The sequence below is a fragment of the Plasmodium inui genome, assembly GCF_000524495.1.
Source record: "Plasmodium inui San Antonio 1 unplaced genomic scaffold supercont1.23, whole genome shotgun sequence".
In the NCBI taxonomy this organism is placed as follows: Eukaryota; Apicomplexa; class Aconoidasida; order Haemosporida; family Plasmodiidae; genus Plasmodium; species Plasmodium inui.
The window spans coordinates 200411-222908 of record NW_008481857.1 but is presented as its reverse complement, the minus strand read 5'-3'; the positions used below and the strand labels follow the sequence as shown (position 1 = coordinate 222908).

The 22498-nt window shown below is 43.6% G+C and overlaps 5 protein-coding genes across 5 annotated transcripts; 2 read left to right on the top strand and 3 right to left on the bottom strand.

Annotated features, from left to right (window-relative positions):
- Positions 1-38: 38 nt before the first annotated feature.
- On the bottom strand, positions 39-1720 carry C922_04455 (ubiquitin-conjugating enzyme E2 D/E; the record flags this gene model as incomplete). The annotated part of the gene is made up of 5 exons (XM_008820038.1): positions 39-136; positions 247-394; positions 538-607; positions 848-951; positions 1697-1720. 5 exons carry the CDS (start codon positions 1718-1720, stop codon positions 39-41), a joined length of 444 nt encoding a protein of 147 aa, XP_008818260.1.
- A 5208-nt stretch (positions 1721-6928) lies between these two features.
- C922_04454 (nucleosome assembly protein 1-like 1) lies at positions 6929-7882 on the top strand (the record flags this gene model as incomplete). Its single annotated transcript, XM_008820037.1, has 1 exon — positions 6929-7882. The coding sequence occupies one exon, from the start codon at positions 6929-6931 to the stop codon at positions 7880-7882; it is 954 nt and encodes a 317-aa protein (XP_008818259.1).
- A 1728-nt stretch (positions 7883-9610) lies between these two features.
- Positions 9611-10530, bottom strand: C922_04453 (cytochrome c heme-lyase; the record flags this gene model as incomplete). The annotated part of the gene is made up of 3 exons (XM_008820036.1): positions 9611-9755; positions 10004-10253; positions 10410-10530. The coding sequence occupies 3 exons, from the start codon at positions 10528-10530 to the stop codon at positions 9611-9613; spliced, it is 516 nt and encodes a 171-aa protein (XP_008818258.1).
- Positions 10531-11358: 828 nt separating this feature from the next.
- Positions 11359-13002, top strand: C922_04452 (hypothetical protein; the record flags this gene model as incomplete). Its single annotated transcript, XM_008820035.1, has 1 exon — positions 11359-13002. One exon carries the CDS (start codon positions 11359-11361, stop codon positions 13000-13002), a length of 1644 nt encoding a protein of 547 aa, XP_008818257.1.
- Positions 13003-17481: 4479 nt separating this feature from the next.
- Positions 17482-17745, bottom strand: C922_04451 (hypothetical protein; the record flags this gene model as incomplete). The annotated part of the gene is made up of 1 exon (XM_008820034.1): positions 17482-17745. The coding sequence occupies one exon, from the start codon at positions 17743-17745 to the stop codon at positions 17482-17484; it is 264 nt and encodes an 87-aa protein (XP_008818256.1).
- Between the last annotated feature and the right edge of the window lie 4753 nt (positions 17746-22498).

Here is a 22498-nt window from a genome sequence, read left to right as displayed (position 1 = left end):
GATTTAATTAAATTTATTTTGAATTATTCAGATAATTTTCATTGGGCATATTTCTGCGTCCAGGCTTTTGCAGTTTGATGGTATTTGGTTCTGTCTGTTTTGTAGACGTGGGCGATTTCGGGCACGAGCGGGTCGTCTAAGAGGAGGAAAGGGGGTGGGTACAAGTTTTTTGAAACATAATGACACAACGGGGCAATGTGCCACTCGTATGCACCTTTGGGGGGGTGCACACATCGTCCTACTCACCTGCATTGGGGTCAGTTAATAACGACGATATGGACAGGAGGACTTTCGAAATGGTTAGCGCGGGACTCCATTGGTCCTTCAGGATGTCAAGGCAAATGGCGCCCGACGTGTTTATATTGGGGTGATATATTTTCGTGGTGAAGATGATCTGTAGAGAGTGGAAAAAAACGAAACAGGAGGTTGGCATATGAACCGCGCACAAACTCAACGTTAGAAAGAAATGTGAGCGGTTAACAATGGCTTCTGATATGAGCCACCAATGCACACTGCCAACGCGGCGGGGCCAATTACCTTGGGAGGCTTGAAGGGATAATCGGGGGGGAATTTTATGTTCAGGAAGTATACACCGTTTTCGTAGGGACTGGGGGAGTGAAGTGGCGGGAATAATGCATAAGGGAGGGGGATGTTCGTGAGAATGCGTGCATATTCGCACGCGTGTGGAGAGACCAAGGCGGGATTCATCACGGATAATCATTCTGGTATACGAATGTGGACACGTGGGAAGTAGCGCTGTATGGTCTCTTCCTTTGAGCGAAATGATTAAGCTGTGCGTCCACAGCGCGCCTTTTTTTTCCTTTTGTTTTCCTCTCGGTGAGCTCACCTGTCCCCTGGTCCCATTATCGTCGCTTGCCAAAAAAAGAGGTCATCTCCAATTGGCCCCGCGGAGCAATTCGTGGGGGGGTCTTTATTCAAGTCTTGTAGCTCCTACACGAATCCACCAGGAAATAAAAAAGAAAAAAAAGGGAGAATTGTGTGTACCAGTCTGTGCACATGTGCACCATCTGTTGTGTGGGGTGTCGGCACCACAGAGGTGGAAAAGTTTGGTGTCCACGGCGGGGGCACCTTCCTTTGTCCCTCTCTCCCCGAGGACCTCAAATTGTGCACTTAAATAGGCAGAAGGCGTCCGCGTCGTTTCACACTTTCTAAACCCAACGGTTACGCAAATAGCATGTGTGTGCATCGAATGGGTTATGGAAAACGTCACAGCGCGGAAAGGGTTATGAAATGGCGGGTGTATGATGGAGGACGTTGGGTGCAGGATCTACGGTGGGGGAAGCGGGCCCACCAGCTACGCAGAATATGTAGCTTAAAACCGCCATTATGCAGTAACACAATTTGGGGTGGAAAAAAAAACGCAGCTGGAACGACAGCGAGGGGCGCAGACAGGGAAGACGAGAATCACTGTAGATATGCATTCACAGTTGAGGGGGGGGAAACATGAAAGCATCGTCCTCGGGCGAAATTACACTAAACTGCGAAGTGCCTTGAAATGTGGCCCCATACGTGCAATCATCATACAGTCATGTGGCAGTGATGTCGCAGTTATGTCGCAGTGATGGCGAAGTGATGTCGCAGTGATGACGAAGTGATTGCGCAGTGATGACACATGCGTCCCATCGCGCTCGTGTAGCCGCGCTGCTTGTGCGCGCAAACGCAGTTGGCTGATTACCTTCGTTATTCTTTTCAGTGCCATGCTGCTTCTATATTTTTATCCGTGTTACTAATGAGTTGGTTTAATTATTTAATAATGTGACGACTTTACAAAGAGGGAAGTGTGAAATCAAGCGTTTTTTTAAACTCCATCTCAAAAAAAAAAAAAAAAAAAAAAAAGCAAAAACAAGCAAAAAAAGTGAAAAAAAATTATGTTATTTTTTTTTTTTTTAATTTTTCTTGTCACTTCCATTCGTTTGTATACTTTTTTTTTTTTTTTAACCATTTGAAAACGATGAAAATTGACGAAGGCAGTTTCATGCGAATATCGTCATACGCACGAGAGGATGCGGGGTAGTCCACCCTTACTGGCAAACTTAGCGTGTTCGTATACGAGGATAAAGTGTCATTTGCGCATTTGCTTCTTTCACGTTTCGTGGTTAATTTATGTTTTGTTTTTCATTTTAAAACTTTTTCGTGTACACGGGCGCCGCTTCATAGCGTACGCACGCGGGGGATGCAAAAATCGCGAAGGGGGGGATGGCGCACTTATCAAATGGGTAACCTGCGTAAGCGTAAGGAAAAAAAATGTAATGATGAACATTGCTTTAACAGGTGCGCGTACGTGTAAGGCATATAAAGAAACCGAACCTTTCACGTAGGTATACATGACGCATCTCAAGTGCACGCCTGTTCGGCACTGCGGAAGTGATGTATAATTACATAACCCCTCTGGTACATATTTTCTTATGCATCCTCGCGCTAAATTTCTCATTGAAGAACAAGTTCACTTTGCGCGCGCGCTATGAGGGCCCATCGCTGTATATATGAAAACCAGTGCGTCAGCGTACGGAGTTTTTTTTTCTCATTCCCAGTAGAAATTCCCCCGTTGCTTAGCGGTGTAGCCGCCCCACAGTTTAATCGCCCAACAGTTTAATCGCCCAACAGTTTAATCGCCCAACAGTTTAACCGCCCAACAGTTTAACCGCCCAACAGTTTAACCGCTCAACACATTAACGGCGTACCCGCCAGACCGATCTTGCGCGAGTACCCGTGGCGGGAATTTCTCCAATTAGTTCGAACCACCATCTAGTCACACGTGCGCGAAATTTATCGCTCCTCGCCACGCTGACTACCTCTGCTGTTTAGAATACCGTCAAACGGTTTAACCTCCCGCGGGACGAAAATGCTGCTGCTCTTGGTCCACCATGCACTGTGTAAACTATACATACGTATGCGGGTATGTGCCCACATACATGACTCTCCTTTCCCATTTGTTTAAAAAACCATTTCGATCTAACTGCCACTCTCGGTGACCATCTTTTTCTATACATTTCATCTTCCCAATGGATTACTCACAGGTTGATGTGCATTTTAACCAAAAAGTGCAAAAAAAAAAAAAAAAAAAAGTTGTACAAATCGGGATGGAGAAAAATTACTCTTGTGTCCACATGTTGTGTGCGTGTGTCGATCTTACTTTAGCACCATTGGAAAAGGGTTCAGGGAGTGGCGGAGCAGATGGGCAGACCAGTGGGTGAGGTAGCCTCTGCTTCTCTGCCAAAATACGGATGAACATAACTACACGAGGCAAACGCGAGAGGAAAAGTATATAGGAAAAAAGAAAAGATCCCAATGCAGTGGTCACCAAAGGTGGCTGCGGAATGGAGCGATACACCCAGCATGGCAGAAGTAGTTCCTGTTCACACGCATAGGTATAGCGACCTAGGAATACACAGGTCTATATTTACCAGCGCGTTGATGACAGAGAGCTGTTCCATGGTGCATGATGCATGTTAGTCCCTCCCCCAATTGGGGTTCATACTTAAGACGGTTGTAAAATAACCCCTTTGTGTGTACACCCCAGAGAAGTGGTAAAATAAAAAAAAAAAAAAAAAAACAGACACATTAGTAACAGAGGCTAACCTTTTCTTGTGCGCTGTGCATTAGCGAATCTGGAAAGAGTGTACACATGTTAAAATAGTTAAGTGCACAAGAGTCAAGTAAGGTGTAAATTTTAAGTGAACGATCAGAAACAGGGAATTTTCCCGATACTTACCTGTGGTTTCAATCGCAGGAAGGGCAACTTCCCGTAGTACAATGTGCTTCCGCGCTGCCCCTTCCCCAAGGCTACATTCATATGAAAATAAAATGTTATCATTTCTGCGCCCACCGGAGTGGTCTAATTTCTTTACGTGTCCCACCTGGTGGTTGATTTTTATTATGCTCAGCTTCGTCCGGGGTGATATCAAAGCGAATTTGCTTTGTCCGGTTAACCTGCTTAACTGTCTTTCCACCTTAACGTAAATGAGAGGTACCCACGCAGGCTATACCGTTTGGCTCAGTTGTACAGAAACTTAATTCTCACGGTGGGAAAGAAATACCAATATGCATAATTTAACGCATGCACAGGGAACGCCTTTGGCTTTCGCCCTTTACATTAACCACACGTCCCTGTTTACCTGTGCATCAGCGCGAAGTAGTTACTCACCTTGGTTACGCAACTTGGTTATGCATCTTGATTACTCATTTTGGTTACGCAACATCCCCTTTTATCGCCACATAAGAAAGGGATTACGTTTATAAGGGTTTCAAGCTAAGGGGGCGTTTCCTCTCCCTCTTAAAATTTTCATTTTGCACACCACGGATGAATGAAGGAAGCTGCCATGAGGGCTTGGAAACATAGCAGATTTGCACAAGAGGGTGTATCGCATTGGTTTATACAGGTGTCCATTTTTTTTCTTTTTTTTCTTCTGTAGCGCGCGTTTGCTTTTTTCTCTCCTATGTTACAATAGAAGAGTGAAGTCGGATAGGAACGGAGTGCGAATAAGTGCCACCAGGCGTTGATAACGGTGTGAACAAGTTGCATCATCGGGGGCGATTCAATTGTGTGTGCCTAAGAGGATGCGTACTACAAAATGGACCTAATTTGGGGTAAGCAAGCAGCCGTTTTTTCTGTTTTTTCTGTCGATGCGCCAATCGTCCTGGTGTAATAATATTTGTAGCACCCCTTACTTGTGTACCATCTGAGCCCCTATTTTTGATTCATCGACGTGTAAAAATACTCGTCCGGGAGGGGATCCTGAAAATTGGCTTTGTTCACCAACACCTGCATGCACATATTTAAACGTGTAAATTTAAAAGGAAACGTGCATACACGTTCCTGGAGTGACATACTTGTTTATGTACTCTCGTGAATGAGGACCTCTTCCTCTTCCCATTCCATAGACTGGTACTCATAAATGCCATCCCTTTGGTATGTAACAGAAAATATGCGTGCTGTCCGCACAATTTTGTGAGAAGGTGGAGGGGCTGAATGGCATTCCCATATTCTGCTGAAGCACAGCGTGTAATGGAGTCCGTCCTAAGTAATGTACGACTCCCCCAGCAGGCATGCAAATTGTACGTGCGTAGATAGATGGCGATACATATATTCGTGGCGTACGCTCGTTCTCAAGGATTGCCATGTGTTCCTGCCCCGTCCCTTTGCTAATAACACAAAAAAAAAAAAAATAATCCTATACAAAATTGATGACCCATTCGTCACATTTTTTACTTTACACCTATATGAAGTTAGAGGGGGGCATGCGCAGCGCTTTCGTTATGTATTGCATACATGCCACACGCAAAAAAGGCAAATGTTCAGCACCCCGGTGTGGGCGATGCTATTTCCCTATCATATTATCATAATACTTCTGGCTATAAGGACTCTTCAAAGGTGCGACGAAAAAGTTCAGCACATTTTTACTCTTGTATATATGTATTCATATTAACACAGTGTATGTTATATATGTGACGAATTTTTTATGGCTCGCCCCCCCCGCACCTTTACTTGCCGCAGTAATAAAATAAATAGCTCCAAATGGCTATGGGGGCTACATAACACAAAGTGAAAAGTCGGCTTGGTGACATCCCATAGTTCACAAATCATGAGTGTCACCCCTATGCATTTCTTATGCGCATGCCCCACATTTCGCGTCATTTCAGTTTATTCACTTGCTTTTTTTTATCTTTTTTTAATTTTTCCCTTTTCATTTTCCCAAGTTTTATCATTTTTGTGTTCTTGCGAATCTGTGGGTACATGCCTTAGCAGGTAAAAAAAAGCATTTTGTGAAACATGTACAGTATTGTATAGCCTACGCATATTTTATATGTAAATTATTATGTAAACATTTCTTCCCTTTTTTTTGCCATGTAAATTGTGCTTTTTTACGCGCCTTAAAAGTTAAGCGTTTTCCCTTCTTCCTTTGCCCCTTTGCTTTCTTTTTTCCCCTTTTTATATAAATAAATATGAATTATGTAAAAGCGTTTATTGTGCCACGTAGTTAATTTTCACATTTCATGTATCATAACGATACCCCCCGCTCTCCAGAAAAAACAAAAGGGGAAAAAAAATCCACAAAGAAATACAGAAAAGCGGCAAAAAGGAACGTACATAAAAGGGATAATACATATCGCAATTGCATAACGAAGCGAAGCCACGCGAAACAAAGCGAGCACATATTCGTACGCAACAGCGAGGAAGCATAACCACTCATACAAAATGGCAACCACAGAGAGTAACCAGGTAATTAACAAATTTTAGAGAGAAGAAGCGTTTCTCCGAAATTTGCGGTGTATGTTTTCTGTGTAATAGATATGCCCAGTATCATGTGCATGTATCTTCGTATCTTTTCCAGTCCCTCTGAAACGGCGTAATTGTTCTTCTATCATTTGTTCTCGTGTACACTGCTCTTGTGAGGGTTGAGCACACGTACGACATGTTCGCGTGTATGTAGGCATGGCCTTCTCCATGTTGGTTGTGTTGAAATGCAAGTACACCTGTCTTAAGATTAGCCCCTTTTTCGTGGTGCTCGATTTGATTGATTCTTTTTTTCCGCACAACGTTATGAATATGCACGGAAAAGCACCTGCCATGTGGGGGCGGAACTGCGTTTGAGCGGAAAATTAGCTAACTTGTTAATATTTTTATTTGCCCACTCGTTAATGTATTTTTTCTCTTTTTTTGCACACCGTGTAGCCAATCCCCCCCGAGGAGGAAAAGAAAATATCGTCGCTTCTGGAGAGCATAAAAATAGGTAAAATTGGACACGTCCTCCTAACGTGACTTAGTCATTTGGTGGAGATAACCTCGTGGAGTAACACACTCCGCATGTTTTGTGTCATTTGCACACAACACAAGGGTGTATTTGTTGTTACGGGTTTAACCCTCCTTTTTTGTTTTTTCCTTATCCCCGTTATAGATGATGAGAAGATGACGGATCTGACGGAGGAACAGAAAGAAACGCTAAAGAAACTGAAACTGTACCAGAAGGAGTATTATGATTACGAGTCGAAGTTTGAGTATGAGTTATTTTTGTTAAGGCAGAAGTACCACGATTTGTATGGGCCGATTTATGATAAGAGAAGAGAAGCTTTGGTAGGAAATGGGGAAGCAAAAATTGGTACTCCAAATTTACCCGAATTTTGGTTAAGAGCATTGAGGAACAACAACACAGTGAGTCATGTTATAGAAGATCACGATGAAGAAATTTTAGTGTACCTAAATGACATTCGATGTGATTATATAAAAAAAAATAAGGAGAAAAAAGAAGGATTTATTTTATCCTTTCACTTTGCATCCAATCCGTTCTTTAGCAACTCCGTGTTGACCAAAACGTATCATATGAAATGTGTCGATTGCGATAATGAGCCAGTGTTGTTACACACAGAGGCGACCGTTATCGATTGGTTTGACAATAAAAACATCTTGAAAAAGAATGTCGTTAAGAAACAACATAACAAAAATTCAAGAGAAGTGAAGACGGTCCAGCAAACAGTTAACAGGGATAGCTTCTTCCATTTTTTTACAAGCCACAAAGTCCCCAACTCAAATGTTATAAAGCAGTTAAGTAAACATGAAGTAGCCCAGTTGGAGATGATTATAGAAGGAGATTATGAAGTGGCCTTAACCATTAAGGAGAGAATCATTCCCTATGCCGTTGATTACTACTTGGGCATCATAATCGAAAGCGAAAGCAACAGCATTGTGAGTGATGTGGACAGCAGCTACAGTAGCAGCGAAAATAATAGCAACTATAATAGCTACGAAAGTAACAACAGTGCATACAATGATGAAAATAGCAATGTCGATACGAACGAGTATGACGATAATGAGGAAGATGACGATGATGCCGCTAAGAGCAATGAGGAGGCTCTGACTTCCTGATTCTGCGCGGCGTAAGCAGCAGTACGTGCCGTTTGGACGGAGATGTGTATTACAATCCCCGCAGTGAACAAGGGCGTGTATGGGCGGGGGGACGGTCTGCTAAGCTGTTTTCTCCCCAACATGCTTCCTGGTTTCGAGCTCGACACGGTAGATGAACAGTGGAAGGAGAGGCCACTAAGGGGTAAGAACAATTGTCCAAGCGGTAGGAGCCGTCCAAGTGATAGAATCGATCTAAGTGAGCCCAATGCGGCAACTTTACCAAACGTGCCAACGGAGTCCCCTCCCGAAGGATACGCTCGAGGGGCAAACTGGTGTGTACTGCTCACACCTACACACGCTTATGCTTCACATACAAGCAGTTGCATGACCACACGTTTGTCCCTTCACACATCTCTATACCTGCACATGCTAGAGTGGATATACTTCACCTTTGCGAGAGAGGAGAAATCGGGTATGTCTGAGGAGGTGTAGAACAGCGTTGCCCTTGTCCTGTTGCACGTTGCTTACAGTTCACGTTGAAGAGACCCATTTGTGCCGGAGGAACGCGCAGAATGGGTCGCTCGACCGGCGCAGGAAAAAAAAGGCGAAGCGGCATTAAAGGAAAAAAAGATTATTAAAGTGTTTAGCTCCCCCATTTCTCATTTCGTCATTTCTCCCCCCGTGTGAATTCTTTTCAGATAGTAATTTTGCGTTAAGTACTTTTTTCGCACCTTGTTTTTTTCTTTTTTTTAAACTAGTCCATTCAAAGGGGGGAGGAGGGCGAACACGTGTAAAAATATATATGAATAAAACGTATGTGTGTATATATACGTATTTTCGTCAACCCATGCATGCCCGTTTACTTGCGACGCAGACATATAGGGACCTACGCACATGCGCAACCACTCGCATGCGTACCCCGCGCACCCATGCCCCATATGTGTCCACTGGCAAGTGAACTATGTGCATTCAACCAATTGTTTAACCAGATCGATGTTTTCACAGATCCAGGATTCTTTTATTCACACGTGTAATTTTATAAACATTCATTGTGCACAAATGCAAAGTGCGCGTCTTTCCCCTTTTTTTAATCCCTCTTCTTTTTTTTCTTTTTTTCATCATATAAATGTAATTTACATATTTGAGCTGTTCTCCTGCTCCTTCGGTTTTCCTTTCCTTTGCTTTTCTCTTCTTTTCTCTCTCTTTTTCTCTTTTCTTCTTTTTCTTTTTCTTTAATAAAATAAGTAGTTACACTTCGTCTTAACAGAACTGTTAATTTATGAGCGGTAAATATTGCAGCTTCATTTTGGAAAAGGAAACTTTGCATGGATGAACAGGAAGAATATCAGGCGAGTGGGACGGCGCATAGAGGGGAAACAAAATGGCGAAGCAGAATGGGGGATAGAACATGGGGAAAAGGAAATGGCCCGTGGGTAGCACAAATGGGGTGGACAATTGGATGTACAGATGGTACCTCCTCATGTCACCTAGTGGGACAAAATTCCAATGGAAAACGCTCTGGATAAGGGGTCATCCACAGAAAGTAATCCTGATGCGGTTATCATATTTTGGCCAATAAAAGTGCATCCACTAGCCATGGTCTCTTTGAGTTTTTCGCTCGCTAAACCTTACCAAGGGGGGGAGCACCACGTCCATATGCGTATCTACATACATATCCACAGGAAAATCTACGAACGTATCTATATGCATAAGGCCTCCAAAAGCATCACGGGGTGGACCTCCACCCTGCTAAAAGAAATACCTGCATATTCTGATGTACAGCATTTTAAAATAATCGACCATGTTGTCCAAGCTGAACTGGGGCCTGACGTCGATGAAGATCGAAACGGGGGCTCCCTCGTCACTCTTCCCGTCGTAGTAGTCTATGATGTATCTGGGAGGATGGGGTAGAGGTAGGTAGTTGTTATAAGTGCGCATAGATGCGTGTAACCGGGGCACACAGAAAGCGGTGGTTACTAACTCGGTGCGAATCTTAAGCAGGCGTTTCCAGGGACGCGTCCACCAGAGGAGAGGTAGAGAGCCTAGTTGTACTCAATTATTCATAGTGCACCAATTTGCAGCACGCCCTTTTTTTTTCTTTTTTTTTCTTTTTGCCTTTTTTTGGCCTCCTCCTCTACTTACTTGATGGTACTCCCGCATCTGTCAATGTACCAGTCATGTCGATCAAACGGTCTGTTGTACCCCATGAGGGTAAGCATGAAGGCTCTGAGGGACAGCTTGTTTGGGAGTCCAATGAATCTTATTAGCTTCTGTTCTTTGCAAAGGTCGAAATATTTTTGTTCCTTTTTCATTATTCGTTTCCATGTTTCTTCATTAACTGCGTTGTGGATTTTAAGCGCCACATCTAATTCCTCCTGGGAGTAGGTGTACCCTGCGCGGAAGAGGTGTCTATGCAGAAGCGTTGTGTGTTCGGGGGGGGTACTGCTCCTTTAGCAGAGCCCTGAGATTGGGCACTCCCATGGTGGATCTCTTCGCAGCAAGGGAACAAAGGGAATTGTCCGGTCTGCAGCTGAGCGTAGGTAATAACCTTTTTTCCGAGTTGTGCGATAGAACTGGTTCCTGGATGGGTAGTACCAGCTGCCGCTGTTCGAGGGGATGGATGATTTTTCTTTCCCATCGCTTGTTGTCACGTTTCTTGCCTGGTCCATTTGGAGCTCGGAGGGGCAATGTTACCAGCGTTATCGGCGGTAGCAGTGGTAACAAAGTTGGAGCCGTTAATCTTGTTGGCCACCTTCGCGGAGATGGGCGCTTTAACACTTTGGTCTCAGAAACCTTGTGAGCGTGGAGAGGCTTCCATGATTGATACACGCTCACCCATTGTTGCCTCTAATTGGAATGCACCTGGGAAGATGTGGCTGTATCTTTTTTTTTTCAAATTTTACATCCCTTTTGGATTTGTGCAAGGAGCATATTTGCGTGATGGAATTTAAGTGAACTATTTTTTTTTTTTTTCCTGCATGCTAAGTTGGTCCGTTCTCTCACCACGAGATGTAAGAGTAATTTTTTCTTTTTTCCTTTTTAAAAGAGACCCACTTGTGGCGCAAAGAAGGAGAAAATCACTGGAGTGACGTCTTATTATGTGTACGAATGGATCACTCACTTCATTGCATCTTCTATGTAATCTCCGTGTAGGGGGGAGTATAAAGCATATTTTCCGTGAAGGAGATTTCTCATAGGTTCAAAGAGGGGCAAGATGAAACAACCGCGGTGGTAAAACAAGGAAATAAAAAACGACCAACTGAATGGGCGATCAACTTAGCCAGCGACGCTGCCCTGTATAGTAATTCCGCTCGGAAAACTGCCACGGAAGTTCCCCCAGCACAGTTGACAACAATTGATATAAAGTTCGGATGGCGGTATTTCTGAACGCGCAGAGGTAATCTATGCAAAGGAGTAACAACATTCATGAGGCTATCCGAGACGTTCCCTTTCGGGAGGATAAACCCTAGTGGTTCGTGAAAAATAGAGAGTCAACCATGGCGGAAATAATCAAAGGATCGGATTTGTTACACAATGACCAATTGAGGAGGAAATTAAAGGCTCACATTGAAATCGATTGCCTGGTTGGAATGCCAACCGAAACGGTTTACGGATTAGGAGGGAACTCACTGAGCGAGAAGTCGCTAAGAAAGATATTTCAGATGAAGAATAGGCCCGTAAGTGATCCCATCATCTCTCATGTGCACGACATAAACCAAGCGTTTCATCAGCTGTACCATGTGAACATGTTTGAGATGTTTACTATATATATGTTAAGTAAATATTTTTGGCCTGGCCCCTTGTCCATAATTGCCAAGGCAAAAAAGGAGGTGCCCTTAATCCTGACGGCGCACACAGGGTTCTGCGCTGTAAGAATGCCAAGGAACAACATCGCCATGGAGATTATAAAAGTGAGCCAAGTGCCAATCGCAGCTCCGTCCGCCAACAAGTTTCAACACATCAGTCCTACCACTTCTGCTCATGTCTTCCAAGAATTTGAAAATGAGAACATTCTCATCTTTGACGATGGGCAGTGCGACATAGGCATTGAGTCCACTGTTTTGAAGCTGGTCAAGTATAAGAAGGAACGGGTCGGAAAGCCTCAACGGCTGAGAGGAGGGGGTGAAACTTGTGAAGCGATCCAACAGAAGGATCTTCCCCAACCAGAAGAAGTCACCACGGATGACGAATACGAGAAGGAATGCACAGACAAAATGGAATTTTTGCGTAGAGTTACGGGAACCCCCATGTCAAACACAGACGTGGAAGTTTACGACAGGTTGAAAGGTCTGTTTGAGGCCATTGCACGCGGGAAGGGACTGCAGGAAGACGTGTCAGGAATGGGAGGTGAATTACCAAAAACGAGTGAACCCACCCTGTTGGGAAAAATACTCAAGTACAAGAGCCTGTACGACTATCGTATCCGAATTTATCGGAGGGGAAAGTACACGAAAGAGGAGATAGAGGAAACCCTCAAATCCTGTCCCCTCCTCAGAGACATACAGGTCGAGTTGTACGAAAAGATCAAGTTTGAAAATCTGGCCATTTTCCGCGGGGAGGGAGGTGGCCAATGCGGTGATGAATTGAGTGCCGAATGGAAACAGCCACTAAACGTGTCCTTGAACGGCGCGCTAAGCAGTTGCCATTCCAGCCATTTAAGTGGCAACGTTGTGGAGGAGGCGGCGCAGAATGAGGTCAGTCCGGGCCTTCTGCTCACGCACTACAGCCCAGTCGTGTCGACGTACTTGCTGGACAGGGTGGTCGATGGAGGAGACCAAAGTGGATCAACGAATAAGAAGCCGATTGCCAGCATCTGCTTGGCGAAGTGCGTCCTTCTGGACATCGGCAACTCTTTTGAGCGGCACGAAGGGAACTTTCTGAAATATATTAACATCTCATACGAAGGAGTGCACACCAAAGAAGAACAGACGAAATTGGTGATGAAGAACTTTTTCCTTCTTTTGAGACAAGCAGAAGAGCTAGCCATAGAACACAAGTCTGAGGGAATCCTAATTTCGATCGTAAATTTAAAGTGCGTCGATGAGGGCAGCCTCTCCATCTTTGACAGGATTTTCAGGGCAGCTTCTGGCAGAGTACTGCAGGTGGCCGTGCCTGAGACAGGGCCGCTGCCCCTGGTTTAGGGAGGCGGAGAAGTGGAAGAGCGGTAATACGATGATACGATGGCGTGTCGACTTGGCCAAGTTTGTATAAGCAGCTTCCCCCTCAGTCAGGGTGTGTACCAAAGGACGACGATTTTTTGACCCACCCCCCCAACAGGCTCTACACTATACATGGGAAATTCCCCATGTAATCCACAAGGAGAGGATTATTTTTCTATTTTCTAGTAAGGAATAGGAACCCTTGCGTGAGAGCCGCAGCTTCGAGCTTATTACTGTAATTTAGAGGTTTTCTTTTACGTTTGTGCATTGGAAGCAGCATGAAGCAGCACAAGCAGAAGGGGAGAAGTGTGTCGAAAAGGGATACATAAAGAAATTTGGGCACGGAGATAGAGCAAATAATAACGCGTAAGAAGTTTTTCGGGGAAGGGGAGCAATGGAAGAGTGTCGAAGTGGGACGAAGTGACAGCCCCTTTGGCAAGACAGATATTCCAAAGAAATGAAGAGGAAAGGATTCCCCGCAACACATGTGAAGAAGAGGGTAATCCAAGTGTGCTCCCTCAGGTAGGGGAAAAATTAATGGAGGAACAAGTCACGTACAAAATGAATGGCACAATTATGATACAAAAGAAGAAAAAAAACGAATGAAACATGTACAACAGAAATTAGAAAAAACAATCCCCTGGGAGAGAGGGCAAAGAGCAAAATGCCTAGGGCATAGCCACGTAGGAAGGGGAAGCCAAATGGCCCAAGGAGGTGAAGAATCCAAAGAGGGAAGCTTTGCATGTGTGTGCACACAATTTATTGAACGAAAAAAAACAAAGACGAAGCTTCTTAAAAAGAGGAAAGAATTAAAAATGGAAATGTGCAAAATGTACAGAACGTGCACATTATGAAGCAGACAAAATTGATCCTTTCGGGAAAAAAAAGAACAGGAGGAATAACAACGAAATGAATATGATTACCACGTGTGCAAGGACATTTAGCATTTTCATCACTACGCTATTTATCCGAAAAAATAAAAAAAAGGAAAAACAAAAAAGAAAAAAACAGACGAATTTACCCAAACAGAGACATTATTAAATCAGTAAGAAATCCACTCACTCCGCACAGTTGTAATGAATATATCCTCAGTTAAGAACAAATTTATGCGCAGAAAATGGAGGATGAAATTCAGTCCCCTTATTGCCAACGTGACGCACTTGTGAGCATTAAAGTGCTACCATACCCACGTATGATACATTTCTCATCTTTCTGTCCTTTCCGAATTTTATCTAAAATGACAAAATGCTTTATTTGTGTGTAACTTTTTTTAATAGAGTAACTTTTGCTTTATCACTTTTTTACTATTGCCGTTTGAACAGATCTGCATATTGGATTTTTCTTTTTCTCAATTGGCTCTTTCCCCTTAATTAACTTCCACGGTAAAGTGATACTTCTCAACAGTTAAGGGTAACTTATTATCGGCCGTGCTTTTATTCGCAGAATGATGAAGTACAGATGGATAATGAATTCTCACTGTGAAGCCTGCAGATGTTGATAACGTGAAGGGGACGTTGTTCCATTGAAATGATTCTTTTAGATTGTACATAAATTTTCTTCTTTGTATTCTCCTTGATCTAAGCAGTCAGCGTACAAATTGTTTACGTGGCCCTTCTGCTCAATCTATACATTTATCCAAAAGTCTTTCAGCAGGACATTCACTGCATTAGGGGTCATCACATTCTATAGGGTAAAGCCGAATATAGTTTTCCTCTAACCACCATATGTATTGAGAAGCTCGCGCAGCGGAATCACTAGCGGGGTAATAATTAACAAGGGGTGCCTCACTGAAAAAATAACAGACATCGTCCTTGTCCTGTGACTCCCATTTACCTTCTCTGTGGTGATAATGCAGAGAATATTGGACACCCATCAGTTAAGGAAGTCGCACAGGAGGATTAATGCATAAGAGACGTTTACCCAGAAGAGAAAGGAGCACTATTCCTAGGAATTGTTCTCATAATTGTCACTGCTTCTGTCAGTTCTTTCGGCGCACTTAAACTCATTTATGAATTTTAACATTACCTGAATGCATATTTGTCTGATTCGATCCAAGTCGAAGGACTAGTCCTCCTTCCCCCCTCAATCCATAGCGCCAGCGGGGACCCCTCCACTTAGGTAAAATTAATGTGTCCTATGTTTTTCCCAGTGCTTTCCTGCCTTCCTCGCTGCCAAGTGCTAGGGTATATATTAAATTCTAACAAAATGGTGTTCTAATTATGTACCCAATTCGCCGGGAGATTGAGCACTCATCATGCAAATACTGTGCGGATGCTATGAATTATTCCTACGGATCTTGAATAAAAGACAGACTTAGCCATGAGAAAGCGGTATAGAATAGAGGATGTAGAATGGATAGTTAAAGTAATAGAAAAAAATTGTTCAATTCCTTTTTACTGTAACATGTTCTTTCTAGAAGAATACCGGATTATCCATCCTCCACAACCTAATCGAAATCGCAAATATGTAGATATGTTATACGTCCGCTGCTGCTCCCCCTTAGAAGAAAAGAAACTTAAGATTTCGCCCCTGTCCTATTATTGTCCTCGGCATCAGGACTAGGGCAAGGATGTAAGGGGAACCCTTACATTAAGGCACAGGCGTGTTTTTCTTGTTGTTTCTTTTCATTTCTGTGACTATTACATATGTTTCTCTGTATGTTCCTATAGATGCAGAATCTAATATTTCTATAAGAATAAATAGATTTCCTGTGATTTATCTGCAAATACATGCGTGTCACTATTGACTCACATAGTCACTTCGGCTTCTGGTAATTATTTTCTACTTCTCGAAGACGTTAAAGATTAATATGCCGCAGTCTGCTGTTAGTAATGTACGGCGTTCTGTGAAATACGTAAGAGATAAGACCGCAACATTAAGTGCTAAGACATAAATGGTCAGGATACGCGAGAACACAGCCGAATTCTCAAGAAAATTCTGAGATGAAAAAATAAACATGATCTCGTGGTGTAGGAGATGGACTAAGATAGTTCAGAACCTTCATGGGGGAGAACCCCTGGAAGATGTAATAGACGCAGTAGATTCCCCTGTCAGAGATGAATCTGAAATTTTAGGGCTTCATAATAAGGCCTAAGGCGTCCGCTGAGCATGTCAACAACGTCCAAATCAAAGGAATAAACTTAACACTAAACCATAAACACTGAAAAATAGACCTAGAATCGGTGACAACATAAGATTGGAAGCCTGAAGGAGGACAGGCCACCCTCCCGCTTAACTCATGAAACCAACTTAACGAACCCGAAGGCACACAACTAGAACATAAAGCATGACTCTCAGCCCCTCTCTCCCCCGAGGAGTTAACTCTTGGGCCGCAGTCCTGAACCCTGAAGTCACAACAATATACCCTAGGAGATAAACTTGGACACCCGGCATTAAAAGTAACATTTGATGGATGGACGCTAATCGTAGAAACTCATCCAAAACCATAAACCCTGCGAATGAGATCCAAGGAATAAACCTCACAGATCAGTCCTACCCGCAAAAAATAGAGCATAACATCTAAACACTAAGACAAAATCATACAACTTGAACCCGAACCCCTAACCCCTAAAGCCTGATTCTTGCAACCTGGACCCTAATCCCTGAACCCTAACACCAAAGACCTAGAGACTAAAAGCCTGCACCCTGGCGCGGGAGGTGAACGACATCACCTCAGGACACCCCGAATCGTGAGGCCTAAAAACTAAAGCCTGAACCCTAAACCCTAGGCCTTGAAGGCTACACCTAACACTGACACCTGAAACATAGAACATAAAACCTCAGCCGTAAAGTTTGCAACATAAATCCTGGACCATGAACCCGGAGAACTAAAGCCCTAGTCCATAAATGATAATCCCTGACTCCTGAACCCAAAACCCTGAACTCTAGCGAGTGGACACTAGACCATGATCACCAAACCCTAAACCCTAACGCTTAAACCTAGAATCTGAAAACTAGACCGTAAACCGTAACACCTGAAGCATACCCCCTGAACCCTGGAGCCTAAACCGTAAAAAATAAGCTCTGAACCATGAACCGTGAACCATAATACGCTGACACATAAAACTCCCAACCATAGACGCTGCGACACTAACCCCTAAACCGTAAACGGTAAAGCCCAACGCGAAACACTGGACGCTGAACCCTGAACCCTAACCCCATAAACCGTGAACATAGATCCTAAACCCTGAACCGTAGACCAAACCCAAACTTCTGAACCCTAAAGTCTAAAGCCTAAACCCCAAATGCTAAACCCTAAAGCCAGAACCCTCAACCGTAAACCCTAGACGCTAACCGAAACCCCTGAACCGTACACCTAAACCTCAACTCCGGAACCTTAAGGCCTAAGCGCTAAACCATAAATCCTAAACCCTAAGGCTTGAACACTCAACCCTAAACCATAGAACCTAACCCTAAACTCTGAACCCTAAGGCCTCAATTCGAAACCCCAATGCCCAAACCCTAGACCTCCCCCTCCCGCTCTTTGTCCTCCTTAAGCTCATCCTCGGAGGCGCCGCCTTCTTTCCTAAAGTACGACGCCATAACTTCCGGATTCGGGTAACTCATCTCTCCCACCCGCCTTCCACACATATAAGGTATCAGGATACATTCCAAAACTCTCCTCATCAGGCTCTTGTAGACGCTCTCTAACTCTTCTTCAACTGCCTCTTCGCCGCAACATCCCCCTCCTAAGTATAATACAATGAAGAACATCAATATCCTCATCCTTCTCCCTCTCTGAATCCACCTGCTCCTTCTGTTCTATTCCTTAAATATTATCAACCTCAGCCTCCCCCGACCCTAAACTCCACCTCTACTCTCACGTGATTTCTAACGACTCCAGTCTCCAAAAGTCCTGGATATACGAGAGGACACCCCGAGAAATACAGTGCCTGAACTTCATAAAGTTTTCCTCTCCTACTCAAAAATTCTACTACAATAGTCGCCGGAAGCCTTCCCTTAACCTGCTAAGATATTCATATACTGCCCAAGACTCTTCTTATTGCGAATTCTCACCTCCAAGTCTCTTCCTTATTGTAGTCGTTAATTTCTAATTCTACTGGCCTACATCCCCCACGACTACTCAATGTTACTTCTGCTCTTGCCCTCTTGACACGGACCGCTTTGTCTCTCCTTTTCCTACATTGCCCTTCCCGGATGTTCTACGTTGAGACCCTCTGCTTCCCGACTACTCGTTTTCCCTCTCCCTCACCTTTTCTTATTTCTTGCTTTGCCTGCTTCGCCTTACCTCCTGTTCCTTCCACGGCCACTCTTTCCTTTTGGCTACGACTCCCTAGGTGAGCCGTGCAGAATAGTACAGCTATCGACCCTAACGAAATTAATCCCCCTTGAGGGGTTTGCTTTCTCTCAGCCTCACAGATCTTACGGGTCCCGCCTGTTGAGTGAATCTCAAATAAAATGGCTTCCTGAATCCTACTCAGACTGACAGAGATTATTCGGTTGCTGGTATTTAATCCCTATTCTGGTTCACCACTCCCTACTACTCTGTCAGATGCTCCCACATCTTCCTCTATTCCGCGCGTCTCTCTTGATTCAGAGTTGCCTCTATTCCCATCGATTGCCCGGCGGACTGCTGGTTCTCTTTGTGGGATCTCAGGGGACGCCTTGCTTAACCAATGCTTTAAATCTCTTCACTTTCGGAATATAGCGCCCCCTATCTCTAACAAGGGGTTGTTCTTATCTTCCTCTTCATAACTCTTTGATCAAGGACGAGTCCAGAGTAATAAAGACTTATGTTCTACTCTTAATCACCGCTATCAAAATCTATCTAGTTCAGGTGGTCGTCTTAATCCTTAACTCACTAATTCTAATACCATTCTTCATCAACTTCTTTGACTCGGCCCCGTGTGGGTCCTGAACGCCAGCGCCCCTGCCTAGCTCGAGTCCAGCTTCTCTTATTGATCACTCAGTACTTCGGCTTCCTCTTTTATTTCAACGGATTGGACGAATTGGTTAAGCCTCTCTACGATATTCCACGGAAAACACTCCTGGCCCGATACTTTACCTGAATCTCGCGTTTGGTTCCCTGGGGTTATTTCCTTCTTGACGCTTGCGATCTCACGTATGAACTCAATCAACTCCGCTTTATCATCCTCCTTCAGTGGGTGGAGTTGCTTCTATTCATATTTTACGGGGACATTGAGTTGAGATCTTCCTAGTATACTCCTGGACAATATTATCTGGTGCTCCCACTAGGGCCGGATTAAAATTCTGAGCTGTGGTGGGTTCTGAATTCTCCCCTGTCAAGTGATCCTCATTTTCTCCAGAGACTTAACTTGTCGTGGGTTCGAATTTTTTTGGGGCTGGGAGCATTTAGGTGGATTAAGCTTTCTTCTTTTTTGAGCAACAACCTCTTGGGTTCATGAGAGATCTCATCCCCCTCCGGATGCGTATTCCTTATTTAGCATCCTTGCTATCTAAAACACTACGCTCACGAGAGAAACCTACGGGAATTGTTTCTTGAATCAAAGGCTGACTCCCTCAGGAAATGATGTCGTGTTCCGAAGATGCAGAAGTCGCTTCTGATGATTTTTTCGTAATAACTGAAGTTCTTATTCGTATTGATTTATAGGGAGGTCGGCCTTTTTTGGGTCAATCTTCTTATCATATATTCGTTGTTCACTGTCACAGTACTCTTGCTCTCATTTTATTCAGATGTATGTGTCTAATCACTAATATTCATTTCTTGTTTCCCGGTAACTTTGTCGGTTTCGGGAGCTCGTTTCTGGGAGATTTTTGGTGTACTTAATTTCTGCCTTCCGATTTGTTGCCCTCTTTATTTACTCATTCTTACGAATATTCATTGTGGAGTTACGTTATTCTTTTGCTCCAAGTCTGCTTAGCCTAACTTATCCTGTTACTGTGACTTCCTTCACTTGAGAACTCTCAGATTTTACTGCCTGGTCCTATTCCCTTCTCATCCCCTCCTTCCTCTTCTTAAATCATCCTTATCTTAGATCAGATGTTGGTTCAGATCTTCCTGGGGATTTTTCTCCTTGGGCTCCTTGGGCTGCTTGGGCCCCTGAATTTACTTCGGGAAATATTCCGTTCTGCCTTGATATCCCGTAATGTGTACCTACGACTTGAACTGGTATGGTGATATCATGTCCATTTTAGCCTCCCTGGAATAGGCGCGAGTCCTATCCTCCTGTATTTTGGTGAGCAGGCGCCTTTTATATAAGGAAACTATTGAGGTCCTCTACTCTTAAACTAGTTCTCTATTATTTTCTGCTCATAGTGGTCTAGGTTCTGGGGCTATTCCATGACTCTACGTTGATCCCCCCCTGAGAATTTATTACTGTGCGAATTTATGTTGTGAGAGACTCAGATGGTTAAGCCTCAGCTTAGAGAACGTGCGGGGGAGGTTTTGGTTGTTGGGTGGCTTTCCGTGTTTATGAAAGCTGCTTCTTCTGGATTTCGTGCTTCTTGTGCGGCCTTAGGCGCTGAATTCCACTTTGGCTTCCCTTATTTATCTTTCCTGGTTAGACTACTATAGACACATTTTCCTCAAGCAATCGTCACTTCGGCTGCCTGCTTATTCGTGGGGGGGGGGGGAAGTTTCGCTGTTAGCGGCTGGTAGGACGTTTTCAACTCTTTTAGAGCATTATTGATAGATCTATCTTATATTGCTTAGGGACTTCTGTTCTAATCTTTGTAACCTCCTGAGGCCCCCCTACTGCCGTGTATTAGTAGGTGACGCTGTGGGGGTCTGGGGGATGATTTTTTTGTTTGCATGTTAATGTGGATAATTCTTTGAGGCATTGCTTCTTTGACTCTTCCCTGGTATGTTGGAGTCTCTGTCCTTGTCTTATCTGATTTAGTAATTTCAGTTCATGCGCCGCTAATCTGTTCAATTTTTATTCTGTCGCCTCCTTAAAGTCTGAGGTTCTCTGTCTACTCTGATGACTCTTGGTCTCATATATACTCTGTGGGACTCAATTTCTTGCTGTCTATTCCGGGGCTTAATATCCTCATTTTATCGACTTCTGTCGGGAGACTTATCTGCTGTGGTGGGTTCACGGCTAATTTATTTTAGGTTACTTCTCTGCCTTTGCCCTTAGTTGCCTCTCACTGGCATAGCAAACGGCTCCTTCCTACTCAAGATATTTTTACTCCTGCTCCTACTTTTCTTCGGATATTCCCAAGATTTCTTATCTTCCTCGCAGGGGGGCCTTGTCAAGGAACTTAGGGGGGATTGGTTTTGAGTGTTTTTCTCAGTTGCCTTTTAGAAAATACCTGTATCGCGAGAGGTGCTGAATCCCTCGAGCGGCTTTTTTATACTGTAATGTTCTGGTGTTCTAGGGAGTCGGGAACGGATATTTCTCACTGAAGAAATGAACACTCTTGGTTTAATCTCATTGATGCCATCTATTATACGTGTGTTGGAGGGATCTATTGCGCGGTAATCTCTTATTATTCCTGGGCAGGGGAGGAGCTCTTTCTGCTCGATTCTCTGGGCTTGACTCCTTCTGTTTCTTACGATACTTTACTTCCTGCTGGCATGGACCTTCTCTACTCCTTTGATGCCTCTGCTCTCGCCCTGAGATTCGGGTTTTATTTGATCCATTTAATAGACTTGTTCCTTTTGCAACTTTGCCTCTTCTTCTAATTTTCTCTCCCCTCCTTCCCTGGGTTTTGAGTTTCTATCTTTGCTTTTTTCCTGAAGGTAGCGGTGTCTTGGTTTTCCTTCTCTTGGGAGTGGGTCTTTTCTGCTGTTCGCCTTGTTGCTGCCAGGGTCCTATTGCGCCAGAATCCTCGGTTCCCTTGGTTCACAGACTAGTTGGAGGGTGCCTGTGTCTTATGTTTCCCGGTAGCTTTCTTCTTTCTATTGGTAATTTCCTGTCCTTTACTGCCATGGGGGGAGTTCATGCTTCTTCTAACTTTCTTTCTAATTTTCATAAGAGACTCTCTCAATCCGCATACAAATAGATATACAAATTGAATATCGGAAATTGACAACCAATAAAGAACATTTAAAATATTCTTATCAGAGATTTGGAACACATTCTCTTGCAAGTTAATAATAAACATGCTAACAGCTAGATTGCGAATAATTATCTGCTTCCCTCTTCGAAGTAGTAGCAATAAGTTACTGATACCTCTATGATCTAACACATAAAGAATCCGCCGAATAAGGTCTCCACACTGCGGGTATACAGTATAATATATAATAGTCAAAGATATAATTTTATAGAAAAAGCATGTTTATTCAGACTGCACACAACATTAATACAGAACCCTAATCCAACAATTCCAATATAAACGATTGATTGTACGTAATGACATTATAATCGGTATATATTGTAAGTATAAGTAAAAAACCTCTCAATTTCGTTTGAACTATGGGAATACAACCAACTAATGAGCGCTATTTAGATCTGTTCACATGAAAAAGCAGATAAATTAGCACCGCAGTATTAATCTTCTCCCATTCCGACACGGCTTCATAGCTCTGTCT